General features: G+C 43.9%; 1 protein-coding gene across 6 annotated transcripts; it reads right to left on the bottom strand.

Annotated features, from left to right (window-relative positions):
* Nucleotides 1-12,406: 12,406 nt before the first annotated feature.
* On the bottom strand, nucleotides 12,407-23,514 carry LOC106568751 (lactosylceramide 1,3-N-acetyl-beta-D-glucosaminyltransferase A). Of its 6 annotated transcripts, none has more exons than XM_014139373.2 (2): nucleotides 23,170-23,514; nucleotides 12,407-14,356 (listed from the first exon to the last, which is right to left on the bottom strand). In XM_014139373.2, the coding sequence occupies exon 2, from the start codon at nucleotides 14,018-14,020 to the stop codon at nucleotides 12,854-12,856; it is 1,167 nt and encodes a 388-aa protein (XP_013994848.1). In that variant the 5' UTR covers nucleotides 14,021-14,356; nucleotides 23,170-23,514; the 3' UTR covers nucleotides 12,407-12,853. The 6 variants fall into 6 exon arrangements, with proteins under 6 accessions (XP_013994848.1, XP_013994850.1, XP_013994849.1 ...); XM_014139375.2 differs by lacking the exon at nucleotides 23,170-23,514 and adding an exon at nucleotides 22,985-23,169; XM_014139374.2 differs by lacking the exon at nucleotides 23,170-23,514 and adding an exon at nucleotides 22,974-23,159.
* Nucleotides 23,515-24,046: the final 532 nt, after the last annotated feature.

Raw genomic sequence — 24,046 nt, 5'->3', positions numbered from 1 at the left:
CTCGGGCAGTTTCATGCGTTTATCTATACCAGAGCTAGCTACCTGATTTTTAGCTTATCAATTAATATCCAGCCCTTGTTTAGATATAATCAGGTGTGCTACAATCAGGGAGGGAGGCTTGAGTCTTGTCAGTTTTCCCCTAGCAAACAGCTGATTTTAAAGTGGCGCAGATGGCTTTTGCATAATTCCTGTTCCTATACATCCCAGGAATAACTTTGTTTTTGGTGCATTTTCTGACACGCGAGCACTTACGATCATTTTCACATTCTCATAAATACATTTTTGGGTATGACAAAGCATTTGTCAAAATTCCAAGGTAATACAGAGTGGGAAAGCGGCCATGTTGGCGGTAGTTAGGCTAGTGGTTAGAGCATTAGGCCAGTAACCTGAAGATTGCGAGATTGAATCCCTGAGCTGACAAGGTAAAAAAAATCTGTCATTCTGCCCCTGAACAAGGTAGTTAACCCACTGTTCCTAGGACGTCACTGTAAATAAGAATTTGTCCTTAGCTGTCTTGTGTAGTTAATATAAAAATAAATGTATCTGGACAATTGACTAGTAAATTGAAAGATCTGTCCAGCACCGGGGTCTATGCAGACCTGTGCACCATAGTCTGATTGGCTATGTGTGTTCCGACACTAGGCGTATATGCAAATAAGCCATTTGCTTTGAACTGGACTGATTTGCAGTAGTGAGTTTATAATTACAACGCATTCGCCATAAGATACACCTGCATGGATTTCCGCAAATATGTAAAATCCGCTTACATTTGGGTACTTCACAATCCTATTGATCAAACAACCATGAAAAGTTAGGCTCTCAGTTGCCTATGCACATCAATATCTACTAATGCTAGCCAAAGCGAGATGAGCTAAAACCTAATGAGAACCTTGGATAAACCTACAACTTTTTCAGCTAGTTGGCCGTCAAAATTGCACTGGCTAACTATGTGGAATAGTAGCCTGCTCATCGTTCTGCAGCATGTATGCTAATCCCAACCCACGTTTTGACAACTGAATAGGAACTTGCCTATCTGACCATTTTAGCGATGCCATATAAATTCGACAACTAAGAGATGAGCAACAGTGTTTGCGGTATGGATTGTGTGTGGTGACTAACAGTTCAAGTTCAGCGACGCGATTCACATATTGAACAGAATTAGCCGACCAGCCTAATGAAACAAGCATGGAGCAGGTCTCGAACCCTCAACCTTTTGGCTCGAAGTCCAGTGCGCTATCGACTGTGCCCCAAAAGCATGCTCGTGCGGTAGAGTCGATATCCGCGCTTATAAACCCAGGGTCGTTACATGCTGACTACACCGCTCGCGCACGAATACATCTTGAAATCTATATTATTCAATTATTGCACCCCCACTGCTCGCGCGTGCCAACGAGCGTCTGCGTTGCCAAAATAGAAGTCAGTTCTATTTCTGATGCAGATTGCGCTGCAAGTCCTGCCTCTCCCATCTCATTGGTTTATAGAAGCAGGTACCCACGTGCCATCTCCTCATTGGTTATACACACGTGGGTGACTGAAGACAAACGAGGTCAGTGGCTGTAATGCACTTAATTTATGAAAGTTGCCGATCGCAATATAAAGTCGAGAAGAAAAAGCCTGGAAGGATGAGAGATGATTAGAAATGATTCGGTTGACCGGTTTATGTGTGGATTAATTGGTGGAGTAGAGGACCTTGTGCATTTCAGGTAAAAAAAACAACTCTGTTTATATCCTTGGCAACGCAGACGCTCGTTGACTGCGGGTGCAATTATTGAATAACATAGATTTCTACATTTATTTTGCAGCGCACGCGACGTGAGCAGTGTAGTCAGGGTATTATAGGAACTCGCTTCACCGGCCAAGCACACGCACTGTCGTGGATGCAAGGTCCGATCACTTCTGACACCAATGCAATGAAACAAGCAGGGCGCAGGTCTCGAACCCTCGACCTTCTAGGCCGAAGTCCAGTGCGCTATCGACTGTGCCCCAAAAGCATGCTTGTGCGGCAGAGTCTATATCCGTGCTTATAAACCCAGGGTCGTTGCAATAGGATGTTTTATATAGCATTTTAACATAAAACAAAATATACATATTTGTCCAGCCGTTGATGCTTACAGATGTGCATAATATACCGCGACCATAAACAAAAAAGTACAGTATTCACTCCAAATACTAACAAAAACGGGACACACCAAAGCAGCGCAATTGAAGTTGAATTCACCAATGCGAGTTCATCAGGCTGTAATTTAATAAAGTAAATGACTAAACTTTTGACTCATTTAGACTCGCTTGTGTGTCCTAATCGGACCGCGGGCCTTGTTTGACACGTGCGCTAGCCTATTAGACACGTTAGGACTGACTTGTGATCATTGCCCTTGCTAGTTTGATTGTATTGACATTCCCAACCTTATTTACAGTCGTCCGTTTTTGTTCCAAATATTGAGTCATTGAAACTGAAACTGCATCCGGAATGGGTGGCGGCAGAAAACAATGTACCAGGCCGTCTGTGATTTACAACCTGTTAGCAATATTTTTTGTACTACCAAGTAATGTATTTTTGAATTATATTAATAATGCATTGAATTCCTATCTATTCAGCAAACAATGCCTTACTGTACGTTGTGGAATTTTGAGGAAAATAAAACCTATTTTTAAAACCTCAGCTATAAAGTTGGTTTTGAAGTATAAACTGGAAATTTGATATTTGTGACTGATATTATGTTGTCTGTTTGTTTCATATCTGCAAAGTAGTTCAAACGCTGTCAGTTCCGCTTGAAATTAATTGCATTATAAACTGAAAATCAGGGTTAGCTGATTATTGGAGGCAGGTGTATTACCTGGGGCAAAAGGGACACCAATCAGACCGTTGAGGACTGGAGTTGCCCATCTCTGTGTTATAGCAATGTGGTGCCAGACGGCACAGCCGACTACATCGCACGCAACTATTGGTTAATGCATGCAATGTCTGAGCAGAGGAACACTACAATGGTTTAGTTCCCTCAAATAACTCTGGACCTCGAAGCCAGTTCCGCTGTGTTTTTCATTGTTCCCCTCTGAACAGGGACTAATTTAGACATGGGACACCAGGTGGGTGCAATTAATTCAGGTAGAACAGAACACCAGCAGGCTCTGGACCTCGTATTGTAAGCGTTAAAGACCCCTGGTGTAGTTGATACGCGATCTTGTCCAATGAGAACATGACTTCTTAGGATGTTTTCACACTTGGTCCCTTTCAGACAGTTTTTGTGAACGGTTCGCTTACATTTTTGTGCAGTGTGAACACGCCAAATGAACTCAAGACTCCTCAAAAGAGCCCCTGAAGCAAACCGAACTGAGACCATCACAAGAGGTGGTCTGAGTTTGGTTCTCTTAAATATTGGGGTCTGGTTCCCTTTTTTAGGGCAACGTGAACACTAAGCTCCCCAGGTTTGCTTGTCATGATTCCCGCACCACACACTAGACTACTGCAACACCGTTTCCCCTGACATAACCCCTCACATTGGTGCCACAAAAGAAAGAAGATGATGTGAAGGTTGTGCTGTTTTTTTGGATATTGATTAGCGATTGTCAAGGACGCACAGAAGGTTTTTAGTTCAGATTATTTGTTTGCAATGTGTGATTTATAAGCTAAGAGAGCTTCTGAAGCTGTTTATTAATTGTGGGGTTTGAATAGTGTGAGAAGACAACATATTTGGTGACATAACATAGGATACGAAATCTATTCTCCCTCTTAAAGGCGCAGTAGCCAACCTTGGGTGTACAATATAATTACGGCATTATTTATTCTGTAGTTATTCTATTGCTATTTATTCTGTTAGCAATAAAATGTACATGTTAATAGTATCTTCTGATTACAATTCATGTCTCATATTTGAATTTAAACGCAATCTATTAGCTTCCAAAGTGTAAGTAGGTGTATCTAGCTGTCCGATAACACATTCTGATTGAATGTCTAGTCTTGCACTTTGTAAAAACTCAGAGGCATGTTGGAAAAAGATCTTGATTCCTTTCTAAAGGATTCGGTCCACAAAATAGGTGAAGTGAACTGGCAAAAGAGTTGACTCATTCAAAGGCAAGGGCAGTGTGAATACAAAGAGCGCTGAGTTATTTTGTTTCTTTTTGACCCCATTTTAAAGAGGACTCTACACCCTTAGTTAAAAAAAATGTCATGTCACGTCAGAACAGCATCTTCTGCTGTGCCATACAGGACTGAGGCCTTTCTCAGTAGCTCAATATTGCCACCTAGTGGATCAAAGCCAGCATATATTGTGGAGAACCTATGGTGTGTCCTATTACACCAATCAAGGACAAACAGTAGATGTCGATGCTCACTGAGTATTAGGATATTGTTGCAGAAGGCTGCTAGTGGAGTTGCCAGCTAATGATTTCCAAAATTGTCTCTTAGTGAACAAATGGTTTCTCTTATGATTTGACTAAGTGACTAGTAGTCAATGGATAACTATTGAGTACTTGCACACTTAGAGGTGCCATACTTTAGTAGCATTACATATGGGAGCATAGACACATCTGTATGTAACAACACAGAAACGGCCTACATGGACTGTTTACTCAGAGATTATGGATATACTCGGACTGGTCTCAAGTCTGGGACATACTCGAATTCAGGACACTCAAGTTAGTATGATATGTTACATTTGATATGGTTATATAAGACAGAAGGTTAATTAAGGCAAAAACATTTGGAGGGTGGTTGATCGGGCGTATAACGTAAACATCTAGCAATCCAAAAGTTGCATGTTAGAATGTCATCACTGACAATTTGTGCTATTTGGCAACTTTGAAAATACTTCACATGTTAGCTAACCCTCACCCTAATCCTTTTAGCTGACCTTTAACCTAAATCCTAACCTTAAGCCCTAGCCTAGCTAATGTTAGCCAGCTAGCCACGCCACCAGTTAGCCACGCCTAGCCACAACAAATTGGAATTTGTAACATACACGTCTTGCAAATTAGTAACTTAATGTACGAATTGCAATTCGTAACATATCATACAAAATAGATGATGGACATCGACAAACTAACACATACAGTGAGGGAAAAAAGTATTTGATCCCCTGCTGATTTTGTACGTTTGCCCACTGACAAAGAAATGATCAGTCTATCATTTGAATGGTAGGTTTATTTGAACAGTGAGAGAAAAAAATAATTTAAAAAATCCAGAAAAACGCATGTCAAAAATTTTATAAAATGATTTGCATTTTAATGAGGGAAATAAGTATTTGACCCCTCTGCAAAACATGACTTAGTACTTGGTGGCAAAACCCTTGTTGGCAATCACAGAGGTCAGACGTTTCTTGTAGTTGGCCACCAGGTTTGCACACATCTCAGGAGGGATTTTGTCCCACTCCTCTTTGCAGATCTTCTCCAAGTCATTAAGGTTTTGAGGCTGACGTTTGGCAACTCGAACCTTCAGCTCCCTCCACATATTTTCTATGGGATTAAGGTCTGGAGACTGGCTAGGCCACTCCAGGACCTTAATGTGCTTCTTCTTGAGCCACTCCTTTGTTGCCTTGGCCGTGTGTTTTGGGTCATTGTCATGCTGGAATACCCATCCACGACCCATTTTCAATTCCCTGGCTAAGGGAAGGAGGTTCTCACCCAAGATTTGACGGTTCATGGCCCCGTCCATCGTCCCTTTGATGCGGTGAAGTTGTCCTGTCCCCTTAGCAGAAAAACACCCCCAAAGCATGTTTCCACCTCCATGTTTGATGGTGGGGATGGTGTTCTTGGGGTCATAGGCAGCATTCCTCCTCCTCCAAACACGTCGAGTTGAGTTGATGCCATAGAGCTCCATTTTGGTCTCATCTGACCACAACACTTTCACCCAGTTGTCCTCTGAATCATTCAGATGTTCATTGGCAAACTTCAGACGGGCATGTATATGTGCTTTCTTGAGCGGGGGACCTTGCGGGCGCTGCAGGATTTCAGTCCTTTACGGCATAGTGTGTTACCAATTGTTTTCTTGGTGACTATGGTCCCAGCTGCCTTGAGATCATTGACAAGATCCTCCCGTGTAGTTCTGGGCTGATTCCTCACCGTTCTCATGATCATTGCGACTCCACGAGGTGAGATCTTGCATGGAGCCCCAGGCCGAGGGAGATTGACAGTTCTTTTGTGTTTCTTCCATTTGCGAATAATCGCACCAACTGTTGTCACCTTCTCACCAAGCTGCTTGGCGATGGTCTTGTAGCCCATTCCAGCCTTGTGTAGGTCTACAATCTTGTCCCTGACATCCTTGGAGAGCTCTTTGGTCTTGGCCATGGTGGAGAGTTTGGAATCTGATTGATTGATTGCTTCTGTGGACAGGTGTCTTTTATACAGGTAACAAACTGAGATTAGGAGCACTCCCTTTAAGAGTGTGCTCCTAATCTCAGCTCGTTACCTGTATAAAAGACACCAGGGAGCCAGAAATCTTTCTGATTGAGAGGGGGTCAAATACTTATTTCCCTCATTAAAATGCAAATCAGTTTATTTTTGTTGTTGTTATTCTGTCTCTCACTGTTCAAATAAACCTACCATTAAAATTATAGACTGATCATTTCTTTGTCAGTGAGCAAACGTACAAAATCAGCAGGGGATCAAATACTTTTTCCCTCACTGTATCATACGAATCAATTATCCAAATCTCTCTGCATGTGTATAGGTCTGAGGCAGGCAGGCAGGTTAGTTATAATTATAGTCTGCCTCAGGAGTACTGAGCAGCTCAGTGAATGCGTAATTGGCTATGATATGTGCATTTATTTTTAGCACATCAACTCTGTTCTTTGACTCCCACGTTCACAGAAGTCAATGCAATTATACTGGCAGGGACGCTTTGGGAGGGAGGAGAGAAGAAAAATCTATTAACTCATATTGGATATTTAGATGACTTCAGAGTGTCTGATCCTGCTTGGTCTGGTTTTCCTGCAGAGAAGCCAGTCTTCCAAAGGACTGGAGCACTAGAGAGAAACATGGAAATAGAAGTTGATTATTGTAAAGCTACAATCTTGAAGCGATAACCAACTAAAAGGAATATGTTTGGGTAGTTTTGTCATTCTGAACAGGACGTTACAATAGCAACCCAAGGGCAAAATGAAAGTTTAAGCTAAATGTGCAGTATAGTGGCTATGAATCGTTGGAGGTAGGTTGTTGGACCCTGTTTTGGACTCCTCTTTTAACCATTTGAGTGAATTATTCTCTGTGGCGTTGCCTTGGAAACAGGCCTCCTGTTTGGAGAGCGGCTAATCTCAAAGATATCCCTACGCACCTCTTTCAGCATGAGTCGTGGGCCATCAGGCATAGAAAACACACAAATAGGAAAATGCGAGGGATATACACTATATACAAAAGTATGTGGACACCCCTTCAAATTAGTGGATTTGGCTATTTCAGCCGCACCCATTTCTGACAGGTGTATAAAATCAAGCACACGGCCAATCAATCTTTTTAGACAAACATTGCCAGGAGAATGGCCCGTACTGAAGAGCTCAGGGACTTTCAACGTGCCACCTTTCCAACAAGTCAGTTTCTCAAATTTCTGCCCTGCTAGAATGGCCCTGGCAACTGTAAGTGCTGTTATTGTGAAGTGAAAACATCTAGGAGCAACAACGGCTCAGCCCCGAAGTGGTAGGTCACACAAGCTCACAGAACCGGACTGCCAAGTGCTGAAGCAAGCAGTGAGTAAAAATCATCTGTCCTCCGAGTTCCAAAAGGCCTCTGGAAGCAACGTCAGCACAAGTACTGTTTGTCGTGAGCTTCGCGCACAGACCACTATGCGCAATGCCAAGTGTCGGCTGGAGTGGTACACTACATGACCAAAACTATGTGGACACCTGCTCGTCATGGGCATTAATATGGAGTTGGTCCCCCCTTTAATTCTATAGCAGCCTCACCACTCTTCTGGGAAGGCTTTCCACAAGATGTTTGATCATTACTGCGGTGACGTGCTTCCGTTCAGCCACAAGAGCATTTGTGAGGTGTTCGATGGGATTGAGGTCAGGGCTCTCTGCAGGCCAGTCAAGTTCTTCCACACCGATCTTGACAAACCATTTCTGTATGGACCTTGCTTTGTGCACGGGGGCATTGTCATGCTGAAACAGGAAAGGGCCTTCCCCAAACTATTGCCACAAAGTTGGAAGCACAGAATCGTCTAGAATGTCATTGTACTGTATGCTGTAGCATTAAGATTTCTCTTCACTGGAACTAATGGGCCTAGCCCGAACCATGAAAAACAGCCCCAGACCATTATTCCTCCTCCACCAAACTTTACAGTTGGCACTATGCATTGGGGCAGGTAGCGTTCTCCTGGCATCCACCAAACCCAGATTCATCTGTCAGACTTCCAGATCGTGTAGCTCAGTCGGTAGAGCATGGCGCCCGCAACGGCAGAATTGTGGGTTCGATTCCCACGAGGGACTAGTATGATAATGAATGCACTTTCATGGTTCGGGCTAGGTCCTAGTTCCATAAGAGCGTCTGCTAAATGACTTAAATGTAAAATGAAGCATGATTCATCACTCCAGAGAATGTGTTTTCACTGCTCCAGAGTCCAATGGTGACAAGCTTTATATCACTCCAGCTGACGCTTGGCATTGCGCGTGGTGATCTGTGTACGGCCATGGAAACTCATTTCATGAACCTCCCGACGAATAGTTATTGTGCTGACCTTGCTTCCTGGCAGTTCGGAACTCGGTAGTGAGTGTTGCAACCGAGGACAGACAATTTTTATGCACTCGGCGGTCCCGTTCTGTGAGCTTGTGTGGCATAACACGCGATGACCGGGGCAGCTCTAGCAGGGCAGAAAGAACGAACTGACTTGTTGGAAAGGTGGCGTCCTATGACTGTGACTCTTTGAAAGTCACTGAGCTCTTCAGTAAGGCCATTCTCCTGCCAATGTTTGTCCTTGGAGATTGCATGACTGTGTGCTCGATTTTTATACACCTGTCAGCAACGGGTGTGGCTGAAATAGCCGGATCCACTTATTTGAAGGGGTGTGCAATACTTTTGTAAATATATTGTATATAAGGGTTACATTTTTTTTTATTCATTATTTTTGTACATTTCAACCAGTTATCTTACTCAAGCCACAAAATCACTCACTCAAAACGATTGTCGATTGTTATTGTGGAGACCGAAAAGCCCAGTTTTAATGTCTTACATCAATAGCAATAGAGCTCCAGTTTTTAAGCTACTGTCACCGAGGACCTGAAATTGTCCCTTCACGCAACAGCGCCCCTTCAACCTCAGCAGGCTGAAGAAATTTGGCTTGGCCCCAAAGACTCTCACGATCTTCTACATATGCACCATTGAAAGTATTCTGTCGGGCTGTATCAATGCCTGGTACGGCAACTGCATCGCCCGCAACCGCAGGGCTCCCCAGAGGGTGGTCAGCCAAACGCACCATCGGGGGCACACTGCCTGCCCTCCAGGACATCGACAGCACCCGGTGTCAAAGGAAGGCCAAGAGGATCGACAAGGACCTCAACCACCCGAGCCACCCCGTTTCCATCTAGAAGGCGGAGACAGTAGAGATGCATCAAAGCTGGGAACGAGAGACTGATAAAACAGCTTCTGTCTCCAAGCCCTCTGACTGTTAAACAGTCATCACTAGCCGGCCTATGCCCAGTACCCTGCCCTGAGCCTTAGACACTGTCACTAGCTGGCTACCACCCGGTATTCTACCCGGCACCTTAGAGACTGCTGCCCTATGTACATAGTCATTGAACACTGGTCACTTTAATAATGTTTACATACTGTTTTACCCACTTTATGTGTATATACTGTATTCTAGTCATGGCTCATCCTATATAACTACTGATGTACACACCTTTTCTATACACACACCATTCACATACAGTACATATACATTGAGTGTACAAAACATTAAGAACGCCTGCTCTTTCCATGACATAGACTGACCAGGTGAGTCCAGGTGAAAGCTATGATCCCTTATTGATGTCAATCAGTGTAGATGAAGGGAGGAGACAGGTTAACAGAGGATTTTTAAGCCTTGAGACAATTGAAACATGTAATGTGTGCCATCGAGAGGCTGAATGGGCAAGACAAAATATTTAAGTGCCTTTGAACAGGGTATGGTATTAAGTGCCAGGCGTATGGGTTTGTGTCAAGAACTGGAACGTTGCTGGGTTTTTCACACTCATCAGTTTCCCGTGTGTATCAAGAATGGTCCACCACCCAAAGGACATCCAGCCAACTTGACACAGATGTGGGAAGCATTGGAGTCAACATGGGCCAGCATCCCTGTGGGACGCTTTCAACACTTTGTAGAGTCCAAGCCCCGACAAATTGAGGCTATTCTGAGGGCATATATATTAGGAAGGTGGTCCTAATGCTTGGTATACTCAGTGTATATTTAGTTATATTCTGGACTCTGATATTGCTCGTTCTGATATGTCTTAATTTGTTATTTTTTTTACTGTTGGATTGTGTGTGTATTATTGTATTGCTAGATATTGCTGCACTGTTGGAGCTAAAAAACATAAGTATTTCACTGCACCTGCGAAAAGATCTGCCAAAATGTGTACGTGACCAATAAACATTGATTTGATTTGACATCCTCGAAAAACTCCCACTGCCTGAAACAAAAGTGAAATTATGTCAACAGCCGTCAGACAGAATGTCCACAGGAACACAACCCAGAGCTGTGTGATGAGGCTTGTGTTTCACTCTCATCTCACCCACTCCCCCGCTGCTCAACATGCGGTGCTATGGAGAAGTGAAAACCCATGAAAGGGGTTGGTGCTGTTCTGTTTTCTCCAAGGTGAATTAGTTACGCAATTAGTCTATACAGGGCCGGCTCTAGCCTAAGCAAGATTTGGTTGTGGCCCCACCATGCGGGTCATTTTTTTTAGTGGCCCCCCTCTTGACGGCGGAGAGAAAAATGCATGTTTTAAAATACGTTTTCTGCAGTTCTATACATTTTCCATGTGGTGGAGAAAAATGTTAGCTATTTTATTACAAATGTCATGTAATTCTACAAATTTTGCTATGGGGCAGAGAGACATTTTTGCAGTTTTAAAGCAAATTTCCTGCAATTCTACCCATTTTGCCATGACTTATGCCATGTTAATGATATCTGAATGAGAGTGACTAATGGTAGACAGACTGAAAAATCTGACTGCCGATAGGTACTTATGAGGCCGTTCCTTCTCTTGATAGAACAAAAGATGTCCCTGCTGTGTACCGACAAACCTGCTGTTTCTACTGTAGAAAAACAAGGCTTGTTAGTGGCTGAGAATTTGACTTTGAACCAATCAGAAAGCACGAACCTCCACGTGGGGAGCCGACAGATGGTTAGTGTCAACAATAGCTTACTACAAATTCTAGCTAGCTAGCAACAACATTAGCCACAGAAGGGACAAGCAAAACAAACTACTCCCACCTTGTGGCGTGGAGTATTTAAATGAAGCAAATCAGAGGTAAAAGTTTTCTATATGAGGAACAATAAGTTAACTGCCAGCACTCTGGGCAGAAGTGCTAAGTACCCATCAGCAGTCAGATTTCTCAGTGTGTCTGACCCTTAACAAAATCAATGGGGGCCCCCTGGAGGTCATGGCCCCTGGGCACGTGCCCTGCGTGCACGGTCGGTATTCGGCCATGATTACTGCAGGTTTAGATAACTGGCAAGAAAAAAAAAATTGGTAGCTGACACGGCTAATTGAGTGACTGTCAATGACTGACAAAACAAGAGAAAAACTGCTGATGAACAACCAAATTTCAATTTCAACAGTAAGATGAGACCCAGTCTGAGTCCCCCCCCAAAGAAGAACTAAAAATAGTTTATGCTTGGAGCTGTATCACATTTCAGTCTACCTGGAAGCCCATTGTTTGTTTCCTGTTTACTTTGCGACAGATTGAAAAGGCTGCCTATATGCTTTGGGTTGGGTTTCCAAATGAAATATGAAGAAATTGCTTGAAAGCAGCTGTATATTTCACCTGCATCCTCATGTAATTTACAGAACAATTAATTAATAATAAGTGATCAGCTGACATGCATAATACTTTGAATCTGCAGGTGGAATTTTGCACCTCGTAACATAGATAGCTTATACACTCACACATGATAGCCTATACAGTGTGTGTCAGTGTCACTATTCACCACTAATAACTCACACATAGGCTACACATTCATGTACTGCTACACCCCAGACAGCTTACACCTTACGACTGCTGAGTTTGTAAGACTTCATTAACCTCAGTTTCAAATGATTGCTTGCAGTTATACTGTCGGCCAACCATATGGACTGTTATTAAGTTATAAAAAAAGTTATAAACAGTCTCTTCTTGTTAACCTCAGCTAACCTTACCGGGAAATGACAGACAATGAGCCAACTGTGTTCATGCGCAGTTAGTTTTAAACTGCACAATCAACAGAATTCAAGGCCAGGGAAACATTCTCTCAATCAGTTTAATGGAGGAGATGGGGAGTGGGAGCAGAAATTCACTTAGAATCCCATGTTTCAACATTATGTCTGGACAGTATCTCCTTGGGAAGCATCTGCTGTTCATCACATTCAGTCTCTGCCCTCCCAGAGAGGTGGGACTATTCAATACATCGTAAAGCTAGCAAGAACTGGACCACTGCCGGCCATATAGATAGATGGTTGCTGTAAAACCATATAGATAGACGGTTGCTGTAAAACCATATAGATAGACGGTTACTGTAAATCCATATAGATAGACGGTTACTGTAAAACCCACATTTACAGCAAAAGATATGACTCATGTGTTTCTCCCCCCCCCTTCCCTCCTCAGTCTTTTCAAATAATGGGAGTGATGAAAGCAAAATGACCCCGCACTCCGTTTTGAACCAAACACAGTAAGTATGTTTACAGTACTACAACAAGGCTGCCTTGCAGGGGTAGGTGTTGAAGAAGTAAGGTCTGCACAGAAGGGTGAGTTTCACTGCCGTGCAGTACAACCTCCCAAAAAGTCCCGATGTGACCCTTTTGACCTCCGGGTTTGTGGCGGCTTTCCAGAGTTCATAAATGTCGGCCACATGGCCGTGCGATGTCATCATCTTGTCGTAGATGCACAAGTGGTAGGGCGCCTTGCCTTCGCCTGAGAAGTACACATGTTCCTGTGGCGACACGCCCATGGCATTGGCACAGATGCCCATGAAGACATCGTCGATGTACAGCGAGGCATTGAGCGTCAATGAGGCCTGGTAGATTTTGTCCGCCACGTCTCTTGAGACGACGTAACCGGCCCCTGCCGTGTAGTCCGGGTATGACGCCCAAGGGTACATCTCTTGCGGGACGTAGTACTTGCTTTCCTTCTGGCGGATCGGTGGCGCACCTCTGTGCACGTGACCGATCCAGAAGTCCGTCACGCCCTTCCTGTCCATGTACTGCAGGTAGAGCACCAGGTTGGGCATGTGCACGAAGATGTCGTTGTCAGCCGTCATGAGGAAGCGGGCATGCGGGCAGTAGAAATGAGCCCAGCGGAACTGTAGCAGAAGCTTGAGGGTGAGGTTGTGGAACGTGTCCACAAAGTCCTGCTGGACCAAGTCGCCATGCCTGCGGTCCTCATCGACAAGGTTGTCCTGGATGCCTCCGCTCCTCCTCCTCCACGTCTGGGCAGTCTCATGCTGCTTGGGAAGGCCCAGCACAAACATCACCTTCACCGTCACCCCCAGGTCTTGGCGAATGTAGGTCTCGTTACCCCACGTCGACCGTATGGCTCGCCGTCTCTCGAAGTTCTCCGGGGAGGACTTGATGAGCAGAAGCAGTAAAATGTCCTTCTCTCCTGAGCACTTGTACGGGTGGTTGAGTAGGTAGCGGTGGTTACTGAACATGTGGGCCTCCTGTCGTGGGATGGTGAAGCTCTTGTTGATGAAAGTGTAGCTGTTGACCAGGTAAGAGCGGTAAGAGTAGGAGTAGATGTGGCTCACCACGCCACTGTCCAGCTGCTCCCAGCATAACATCACCACCGACAGCACCAGGCACGTGGTCATCAATTGCACGCACTGGCACTTGCGGATCCGCCGGAAATTCACAAACATCCTGGAAAATGTATTCCGGAACCTTCCGGTGTTCTTCCTCTGTCAGGTCAGAGTAGTGATGGCAACAGTGGTATGCGTGTCTTTGTGTGTGAATGAGCAGCTGCAGAGGCGGTTGTTCCTGTGACTCTTTGCAGAGCAGTGTGTGTGTGTTCCATCCTAGTTTTCCCACCAGGAGCAGGAGGCATGGGTGTTTCGGGGAGATTCACAGGAGGGCCTCCTGGAAAGCATCGCCTCTGTCTGGTGAGACACTCACAATCCTGTTGTTACTGATTCCCACACAGCCGTCCTCATAGTGGCTCAGACTCATCCAGCATCCCCAGGTTGCCGACCATCGCTCTGAAATGGAACAGAGAATGCACGTTTTACTCTGTGTTGACAATTAAGTGAAATATAATGTTCCTTAGAGTAAACCAGACAAACCGATCAAATCAACGAGTCTGAAACTGAATATTACAGTTTTGACGGGGTCTGGTCGTTCTTAAACATTTGGTAACATTTTCCATTAGGCTGTTCTGCTGTGTATTTACCCTGTAATTAATCTAGAAACTACAATGTTTTAACTTCACAATACAATGTTAGTTAATGCAATTTTATCACCAGAGTAATAATAACATTACAACACAGGTACAAGAGTAACTTAATGTAAAGACTTAACATTTTTTTAATGTAAAGTGTTAGCTACCAAACAGTTGCTATATTTACTCTTAGCTAGCATAGCTTTTGCTTCTATAACTTAAGGTTACTTGAATAACCCCGGTTCTCTGATATTATGAGTGAGACATCTCAGTAGAGAGATTCCCCAGAATCTTATAAGAGTCTTGAAGAGCCAATCATACACGTCTGTCGGAGACCGTCAGGTCGAGTGGCAAATGAGGGAGCCCCTCCCCTCACACTAAAGAGCCACTCGCCTGGTTTGTGATCATTCTCGAGCATGCCGAATTTCCTCACACTTTTGCAAGTAGGGGAATGTGGTGAGATGTCTCAATCATAATATCAGAGAACCGGGATTACGCAAGTAACCTTAAGTTCTCTTTCAATTATTTGTTTTGACATCTCACTAGAGGGATATGGCCCACTTCCGTATCGCACATGCTCTCCGAAGCCAGGTAGTTCCAACGTATCAACACTCAGAGGTCCCGACACTGAGGACAGTATGCGCCAATGAAGGTGCAGTGACATCTAGTCGGTAGAACCTCATAAAAGTATGAGGGAATGCCCAACAAGCCGCTTGGCAAATCTCCTGTAAGAAGATGCCCTTGAACAGTGCCCAAGAGGTAGTTATACCTCTGGTGGAGTGAGCCCTTAGGCCCTCCAGAGGCTGTAACCCCTTGCTATTATAGGCCAATATAATAGCTTTCACAATACAATGTGACAATCATTGATGAGAAAGGGTCCTCCCCTTGCAGAAAGGTGCCCAGGACACAAAGTGTTGGTCGCTTTTGGGCAAAGCTCTTGTCCTATCCAAGTATATGCGCAACTCGCATACTGGACACAAACTGCGTAGCCGCTCCTCTTCCATAGAAGGGAAAGGTGGGGAGTGGAAAGCGACAAGCTCCAAGGCGAGACAATTGAATTGGCACTAACTTTAAGCATAAAGGCAGGGTTGGGTAACAAGGTAACCTTGGAAAGCCCCAGGCAAACTGTAGACACTAATGGTGAACTGACAGTGCATGTACTCACTCACTTTGTCGAGGTAAGGGCGACCAGTAACATGGTCATAAAGGAGATATTTCATCTCCACGATTTCCAGTGACTCAGAAGGCTGCTGAAATATCCTCAAGCACAATAGAAAAATCCCATGACGGGACTAAAGGCTTGGGAGCTGGACGCAACAGGAAATGACATAACGGGGTGTCTTGTCGAAGCCTATATGACAGGCCAAGATAGTGGCTAGAGAGAGACCTTACAACCCCTGTAGGTCTAAGCCCTAACATCGCAATATCTAAAATGTAAAATTTAGCCATTTGATTTAGAATTTTTGCACCCCTGTAGGTATAATATATATACATAGAATTTGGCCTTTACTGCCATAGCCCATAGAAATGCATTGAATAACACATTTGTAAATAGCAAAACAGACAGTCTAAAAATAAAGCATTAGGAACAAGGTTTTGAAGCATTTGAAATTTAGAACCATGTTTGATCACATTATTCAGGAGACATTTTACCCCCTATGCACTTTTTGTCATTTTTACAGCCCGGTACTGGGTTACCTTCAGAAGACTCCCCTGAAGCATGTGTGTGTCGTAAAGCAAAACAACCGACACCTTCGTGTTCATGAGATATTGGTGAGATATTAATTTGTAGCTCCAACGGTTCGGTCTGGACAGTTGGTTTTGTGAGAAGACCTCTTAAAATGAGGACGTCCGTGACAGAGTTCAGACAACTGCTGCAAAGCTTGTGGATGTCGTAGAGCCAAACAACCGACACTAATGCGTTCGTGAGAGTCAATTTTTTTTTTAAAGTGGTGACTTATTAGTTTTACATACAATTTCATGATGATTTTCCATGTCCAGATTTTCTCGTGTAGAAAAAGGCAGCTTTCACAAGACTGATCTTATAGAATAGGCACAAACTTTATATCTACGAATGCTTGACCGTATCTTTCCCAGATCTGTTTAACCACTTGGGAGAGGAGTCTCCAGTCCCCTCTTCACCACTATCTTCCCTAGGGGAGTGCCAGGAACAAAGATCAAGTTTTTTTTCCAGTGACAGAGAGCCGAGAATCATGTGGAAATTACCTTTATCTGGCAATTGAGCTGAAGCCGTGTACACAGATTTGAGGCTAACACCCAGCGCTGGAAGTCTCTCATTCTCAGTAGACCAAGAGGTACTACTGAGATGGTGGGATGCCATCAACCCCAGCACTTGGAGGCAAATCTTGAACACACGTTGTGGAACAGGGAGAGGCACTGTCAAAGGGACATGATGCAGTCTTCCAAGAGAGAGAATCCAGCATTAAGCCTAGGTATTCTATTCTCTGTGATCGCACCAAACAGCTATTTTTCTGAATGATCTGGAACCCTAGCTCGGAGAGGTGGGTTACAAGGGAAGTTGTGTCTTGTTCCGCTTGTTCCCGTGTTGGGGAGCAAAGCAGGTAATTGTCTATGTAGGTGGAGACTCAGCCCCTTGTTTCTCAAGGGTGTGAGAGCTACCTCTACACACTTTCTGAACTTTCAGGAAGTTAGTGCTAGCCTCAGAAACCTGTAGGTTCACCGAGGTAAACCAGTCGCCTGGACGAATAGAGACAGCACGTTGAACGCACACATGTGGAATCTTAATTTGATCACTCTTTTGTTTTTTAAATATAATATTTTTTTACCCCTTTTTCTCCCCAATTTCTGTGGTATCCAATTGGTAGTTACAGTCCTGTCCCAACCCACAACGCCCGCTTAATCTGGAAGCCAGCCGCACCAATGTGTCAGAGGAAACACTGTACACCTGGCGACCATGTTGCTGAGAATTTTCCTGTACATCAGGAAATGCAAACTTTAGAAGCCTTTTTAAACTCAGGCTTTAAAAAGGCTCCTAAAGTTTGTAATTTCCACTAACTAAAAATGTATCAACTCCTACAAAAAAAAACATTTCCATTCATTTTAATCCACATAATATTTTCCTGCTGAGCAAACGATCGTACCTCTGTAAGCAGACGGAATGTGAATTTCGGCAAATAGCTGTCGAGGACACATAGGTCCAGAATGGAGCAAAACCCTCCCCATTTCTTGGGAAGCAGGAAGTACCGGGAAGTAGAAGCCGAGGTGGCTCTCTGCTACTGCTATCGCCCTGATAGGCCCTTTGCTTAATAAAGAGATAAAGATTTTCTGCTTTATTATGTGTCCCGAGTCGCCAGTCGCTACTGATTCCAAAATTCAGTTGAAAACTAGTGGTCTCAGAGAGAATTGCAGTCTGCACCCCTTCGTAACTGTGGATCAGACTCAGACGCAGAGCTGGACTGCACATGCACACCAGTTCCCTGCTCTGTTAGCTTGTAGCCCACAGGACGGTATACCCTGCCGGAGCGCCCTCTGGTGGCTATGGAGCGAGTCTCCTTTTCATAGCATTTTTGCTTTGTGTGCTTAGCATCACGCCTGGATACAGCAGAGTTTTTTTTATTGAAAAGGGCAGTGTTGACACACTGGAACAAAGGGAAAGTGCTTGATGGCAACTGACAATTAGTCTTCCTGCCCCCAGCTGCTAGAACTAGAGCCGGGGGAAGCGCCATGTCACGGAGGGCACTCGGGGGTATAATAAATTCCCTCTGTCTTTCTTGAGAGCTAATGCATGAGAATGGGTCTCTGCACAAAGGGAAGGGTTTTAGGAGCAGAGATGTCTCTCCCTCATAGGGGAGGTGCCCCTAATCAAATGGGCGGGACCTCGATGCGGCTGCAGCAAAATGCCATTTTCCCCACTGTCGGCCCCTATTTGGAGATCCCGCTGTGTCGCGGTGGGCTTCCCGCGGAACGCCCTGGTTTCAGCGATTTGCCCTCTCCCTGAAGTGAAGCCTTGGCTTTTGGCTACCCGGCATACCCCTTCACGATTCTATAGGGCAGGGAGAAGTTTAAGGCTTCTGCCGCATGGCAGCAACAGCCGGACCATGCGGCAGAAGCGTCAAGGAAATCTGCTTTCTGCTTGTCCGACAGGCTGGACAGATTGAGCCACAAGGCTTTCTCCCATGGCACGCTGCCTGTTTACAGACATCAATGAGAGAATACAGTGTATATGTCATCTGCCATCGATGCCCCTCTAAGGGCGGAAGAGGGCCTAGCGGCTTTTGCCTCCTCGTCCTCCTCCTCCTCCGCTGCCTGGAAGAGGTTGGTCATACCCTCGCCAAGCCCTGGAAAAGTGGGTGAAGGTCCTCAGGGTAGCCATACATGATGTCGGCCCGTGAGGGCTGGGTCTTCCTGCTCAAGTTAAGAGTGGGAGACGAACCACATTGGGCTGCTATGTGCACTCTACGGCGGTGGGTGTTAGAAAATGGATGCATGGACGGAGGTCGTGGAACGCTGCTTCCACGTGAGATGTCGAAACGAATAATTGAAAGAGAACCTTTGGCGGATCGCAATGCTTTTTTAGCTAGTCAGGGTAATTGAGTGTCATAATGATGAATTGTGGCACACAGAGGCATGTTTCACTGGCCAATGTCCAAGCCACTGTGTATGTATGTTGAGGTAATAAATATTACCTGCCAGGGCTTTGAAGGATTATTCATCACTGGAGAGGTTAATATGCAGAGTGATAGTTCATCCAAATTACAAAATGACACATTGGTTTCCTTACCCCGTAAGCAGTCTATGTACAAGGTATGACAGCAATCCATGCTTTGGTTTAGTTTCCCTGGCAGTGGCTGTCACTGTTACCAAATGCTAAAAGTCATGGGACTTATAATTAGCATTTTCTGAGCATGATGTTCAAATCATCTATAAGTGACTTTGGTGAGCTTCACAATCAATTTTAGATACTTTCAGGAGATTTGGACATGATGTGCGTAAAAATATTAATATCGGTCCCATGAAATATATACAGTATACTATATTATATACAGTATACTATATATCACAGGAGGTTGGTGGCATCTTATTTGGGGAGGACGGACTCGTGGTAATGGCTGGAGCGGAATCGGCAAGAGAAGTTTGCAACATAAGCACCTCAGCCCTCATTTTTCGGCTTTGCGAGCATACAATTATGTTTACTCCGGGGCCTGAAACTCCCCATAATTCAATTCGCGCCGATTGTACATCCGCGAAAACTTAAAATCAACATCAATGGAGAAGTGAACATAAAAGTGTAAGTAAAAACGAATGCAAATAAGTTAGAAATTGTGCTACTAATGCACATGATGGCACAAACACGTCTGGTAAAAAGTAAATCTTTTTGTTTGGTTAGCTTTTGGAAATTGTAGAAATAAAACATTTTCCTTCTTCAGAATTTCCAGCTAGGCTGGCTAACATTAGTTAGCTAATTAATTTGCTACCTATCATACAGTAGGTGTATATTAATAATTGTATATATACAAGTAGACATGCACTCATAATTGACTGTAGCGCATATACAGCAACCACAAGCTACCGGTGGCTGAAAACACAATCATCAAGGGATGAACGAGTGACAAATTTCAGTCCGAAGGTGGTCCATTTAAAAATCATTCCTTCCTCCCTCGGCCCTGCAAGTGTATACTCGTCAGACGTCATGATACATCATCAGAAGTGTCAACTTAATTTGAGGGCAGAGGGCATAAGGTGTGTCTTTTAAGTGTTTGGACCGCAGCTATGGTTTGATATATTGATATTTCCACTAGCTTTGTTCTGGAATTGTCCACCCCTCAGCAGCCTCCTATGCTATTTTTTGTACCTGTTTGAAATCTATAGGCTTGTCATTCAAACTAAAGCAGTTTCATACCATAAAAAGAAGTACTTCTGTTTCGTTCCTCTTCTCTGACTTCCTGTTGTGTGTTTGTGTGACATTAGCTGAGAAGTCAAACGTGTGGCCGGTGAATGATAAAAGCCAGCACAGCCAAATGTGGCGCTGGGGGTTCTCCCATAATGGAGGGGTTTAAGATGTGGACCCACCAAAACCGCTGAGAGCCGTGGAAAGTGTACGGCACACAATGGAGGGCATCAGAATAGCTCCGGGAGCACAATGAGAGCATGGATGAGAATAGGCTGTTCCGCCCGTTTGGCCTGGGTAAAAACCAAGGGGGGGATCATGGATGGGCTTGGGAATCCAGGCAAACCACCGGGCTGTCGCGCCCCGAGAGCTTTTTAAACGTCATTAGCCTGCCTCTTCCTAACGGGGTCACTCACTCAGAATCTCTCTCTCTCTCTCTCTCTTTCCATCCTTCTTTCTTCATAGTTCTCTCCCTCTCTCTCTGCCTGAGAAATATGTCAGCCTTCTAATAAATGTGAGATGAGGCAATGCGGATTTGTCGAACCTCAAAAAAAAAACGTTCAGAAACCCTCACGTATTAATGAGAATGTTGACTGTGTGTTACAGTAAAGTCCATGCCTGGACGAGTCAGTGTTTAGATGTAATGAGCTGTTTAGACAGTGTTTAGAGTGTTTAGACAATGGCTCAAGAAAACGTTTTTGTGTTCTTTCACTACCACCTCTGTGAACTGATATGTTTAACCAGCTTTTTTTGAATGAGAAAATAATCTGCAAATGTTCTAGTTGGGCTAAATCTGGAGTTTATCGGAATGGAAGTTCAAGCACACCACTCCACTCTCACAACAGCTTACCGTATATGAAATGAGGTGTCATTATTCATTGCTAAATGAAAGAATATTTAGATAGCAGTAAAGCCATATCTTTTAGGTAAATATTTTAATATATGGCTCTGAATAGCAGTCAACGTTGTGTTACTATGATGCATTGCGCTCTTTGACATAAGACATATTGAGTATACTGCACCGGCACTTAAGTACTCTGTTAAAAAGATAAGGGTTTTTATTGGCATTCCTGAAGATGGTGTCATGGCCTAACAATCTAACAAAGATAAAGGTGTGTCTCACCTCAAGTCTCATCATTGATGTCTGCCAGTAAAACTTGTTCAGCAGGTTTTGTTTGGCAGCCGTTGGAAATCAAACAGGATTTCCCGCATAAGTGTGTGTGTGGTTTGTAATGTGTGGTATGTCCTTACCTTTACTTTAAGCTACTTCCTTTCTACCTATGTTTACCCTTTCAAGTAAATCCAACACTGTGATTTGTTGAGCAGATAGATCCTGTTCACTCAAACATGTTATTCAGGAAATATCAGTATTGCCTTGGGTTTGATGTTAAAGGTCCAATGCAGATGTTTTTATCTCAATATCAAATCATTTCTCAATAACAGTGAAGTGCCTTACTGTGATTGTTTTAAATTAAAATGGTAAGAAAGAAACAGCTTCTTAGCAAAGACCAATTTCTCAGTCAAGAATTTAGCTAGGACCGTCTGGGAGTGGTCTGAGTGGGGAATACTGAAAACTAGCTGTTATTGGCAGAGAGGTCTTTCTTACTGGTCTATTAACTAATTTACAGGCAGGCCAAAGGTCCGTCCCACCAAAACAGGCAGACATTTCAGGCGATCTTTTTAAACAGCTCTTACACTAAAAGGGCATTATCATAATTTTCACAGTATTATTCCAACCTCACATTGCGGAAATAGAGTGTACAAAACATTAGGAACATAGGTGAATCCAGTTAAAAGCTATGATCCCTTATTGCTTTCACCTGTTAAATCCACTTCAATCAGTGTAGATGAAGGGGAGGAGACCGGTTAAAGGAGGATTTTTAAGTCTTGAGACATGGATTGTGTATATGTGCCATTCAGAGAGTGAATGGGAAGATAAAAGATTGAAGTGCCTTTGAACGGAGTATGGTAGACAGGTGCACCGGGTTTGAGTGTGTCAAACTGCAACGCTGCTGGGTCTTTCACGCTCAACAGTTTCCTGTGTGTATCAAGAATGGTCCACCACCCAAAGGACATCCAGCCAACTTGACACAACTGTGGGAAGCATTGGAGTCAGCATGGGGCAGCAAGGTACCGGTAAATATCAACAAAGCTAACTGTGTTACTAAATTGCCTCGGCATGAGACCTGTCTCAAATAGACATCACTATGCCGGGCTGACAGGTGCTCCACATCCACTGCCAACTGTGTTAATTCCAATTGAATTGGTCACCTTGTCTTCAACACTGGATAAAATATTCCTGCAATGTGATACACTCTTAGACAGCACTAAAAGGCAAAAAAACGAAAACACTGAAGCTAATTGTTCAGTGACACATGACAACCGACTTCAAATCAACTAATTTACCATGAATATTTCTTACTCCATCTTGGGTGAAATAAAATCAAATTGACATAGTTTGGCCTCGGTACAATCCTCAGTATACATCCTGAAACAGTTTAAACAGATTCTGCTAATATTTTGATAATATTAGCATGCCTTTAAACCATTCACACACACACTGACAAACCTGTACTCAACAATTGAAATTCTTCATGGAAGCGCAAATTCAAACAGCCGCCCGGTGGGTTCCTTACTCACACAACTAACTAAAACCAGCTTCTGTGAAAGTGAGCCTTCTCTGTCAGCGTAGCTCCAAAGTCACAGGTCGTATAAATGGACCTCACACTTGAAAGAATCATTGCTGATCACACCATGCCACTTACCGCTGAGAGAAAGTATCAATGCTGCTGCTATGTATCCAAGTGACTAGTTGTAAGAAGAAGTAGTCCCAGTAGCCTAATAACAACCACCTCCTGTTGAGTTCAGTGAATTGAGTTCTCTCGCTCTCTCCCCTCCTGAACAGATTCTCTCCTTGTAATAGCTCTGGAAGTTTTTCAATGTACCTCTCCCTGGAGAGATTAGGGTGTGTTCACACACACACACACTCCACTTTTCAGGAGCAGCGGCAGCAGCTGCCAGTTAAGCTGTGTGTTAGTGTATGAGCCTCACTCTGTCCAGAGCGTGTGAATACTCTGCTTGTGTGTATCTGTTGCCTTGGTTGCAACTACCTCCTTCTGCTCATTTCCCTCACACACTCTGTGAGGGCGCGGCAGGGGAAGTGAGGGAGGAAGAAGCGCAGATGAGGGAGCAAAAGACTGCCTTCACCTCCACAGCCCACCCACACATTTACAAGCACAGGTTTCCCTTAACAACATTACATCTATAAACAAACAGAACAGCAGCTTTAGTTCCAGATCATTATTACATATCAACACATACCGTAATACTCATCTCATACAGAGAAAGTAAAGACAAAGGAAATGATCTGTGTCATGTATCTATTACCATATGAGGCTGGGTTGAGATTGTCATGTCTTTCCAACAAAACATTATACTCATCTACATATAACATTATACTCATCTACATATAACATTATACTCATCTACATATAACGTTATACACATCTACATATAACATGATACAGATCTACGTTAAACATGATACACATCTACATATAACATGATACACATCTACATATAACATCATACACATCTACATATAACGTTATACACATCTACATATAACGTTATACACATCTA

Source organism: Salmo salar, chromosome ssa14 (genome assembly GCF_905237065.1).
Source record: "Salmo salar chromosome ssa14, Ssal_v3.1, whole genome shotgun sequence".
NCBI classification, from domain to species: domain Eukaryota; kingdom Metazoa; phylum Chordata; class Actinopteri; order Salmoniformes; family Salmonidae; genus Salmo; species Salmo salar.
This window is presented reverse-complemented; position numbering and strand designations above follow the sequence as displayed.

Bases quoted from the DNA above. Each gene is read 5' to 3' on its own strand.
- LOC106568751 (XM_014139373.2), bottom strand. From the start codon at position 14,020: ATGTTTGTGAATTTCCGGCGGATCCGCAAGTGCCAGTGCGTGCAATTG.